Consider the following 1,145-nt stretch of genomic DNA (forward strand, 5'->3'; position numbering starts at 1 on the left):
ATCCGACTTATGTCTGTGTCTGAGTGTGTGTGTGTATCTGAGCGTGTGTGTGTCTGAGTTGTGTGCGTATGTGTCTGGGTGTCTGTGTGTGTACCTGAGTGTGTGTATGTCTCTGTGTGTGTGTCTGAGTGTGTGTGTATGTCTGTGTTTGAATGTGTGTGTGTGTCTGAGTGTGTGTGTATGTCTATGTGAGAGAGAGTGTGAGTACATGTGTGTGAGTATGTGTGTGTGTGAGTACATGTGTGAGTGTGTGTGTGTGTGAGTACTTGTGTGTCTGTGTCTGAGTGTGAGTGTTTGTGTTTCTGTGTGTGAGTACATGTGTTTGTGTGTGTCTGTATCTGAGCGTGTGTGAGAGAGAGTGTGTCTGTGTGCATGAGTGTGTGGGACAGAGCAGCCCCACTTGATTATCCCCACACCCACAAACACCCACTCCCTCCACCCCCGACGCTCAGTAGCAGCAGTATATACAATCTACAAGATTAGATTAAATTCACCACAGTATGAAACAGGCCCGTTGGCCCAACAAGTCCACACCAACCCTCCAAATAGTCACCCACACAGACCCATTTCCCTCTAACTAAAGTACCTAACACTATGGGCAATTTAGCATGGCCAATCCACCCTAACCTGCACATCCCTGAGCACTATGGGTAATTTAGCACGGCCAATCCACCCTAACCTGCACATTCCTGAGCACTATGGGCAATTTAACATGGCCAATCCACCCTAACCTGCACATCCCTGAGCACTATGGGTAATTTAGCATGGCCAATCCACCCTAACCTGCACATCCCTGAAGGAAACCGGAGGAAACCCACACAGACACGGGGGGAGAATGTGCAAACTCCACACAGACGACAGTCACCCGAAGCTGGGATCGAACCCGGGTCCCTGGCGCCGTGAGGCAGCGGTGCTAACCACTGAGCCAATGTCCCCCATGAACAAATCCAGTGCTCACCGTCGTAGTAGCCTTGACCTCAAACCACTGGAGGATGCCCGGGAACTTATACATAGTTGTGTACGTGACCCGCTCGATCCACATTGTCTGTAACATAAAGAACAGTCTTTTAAGCGTTGTCCTCTCCTGAGCCACCACGGAGGGCTGGTTATCAGTCTCTTCTCAAACTCTCGAGAGTCCTGCACCC

The 1,145-nt window shown here is 50.1% G+C and overlaps 1 protein-coding gene across 3 annotated transcripts in view; it reads right to left on the minus strand.

Annotated features, from left to right (window-relative positions):
* The window catches only part of LOC122543236 (dedicator of cytokinesis protein 5-like), a 10,680-nt gene extending 9,640 nt beyond the window's left edge, over positions 1-1,040 (minus strand). For all 3 annotated transcript variants that reach the window (XM_043681713.1, XM_043681712.1, XM_043681714.1), the window contains exon 1: positions 959-1,040. In XM_043681713.1, the coding sequence (XP_043537648.1) occupies positions 959-1,012 (54 nt within the window). In that variant the 5' untranslated portion in view covers positions 1,013-1,040. The remainder of the gene's footprint in view (positions 1-958) is intronic.
* Positions 1,041-1,145: the final 105 nt, after the last annotated feature.

Source organism: Chiloscyllium plagiosum, chromosome 42, assembly GCF_004010195.1.
Source record: "Chiloscyllium plagiosum isolate BGI_BamShark_2017 chromosome 42, ASM401019v2, whole genome shotgun sequence".
NCBI lineage: Eukaryota > Metazoa > Chordata > Chondrichthyes > Orectolobiformes > Hemiscylliidae > Chiloscyllium > Chiloscyllium plagiosum.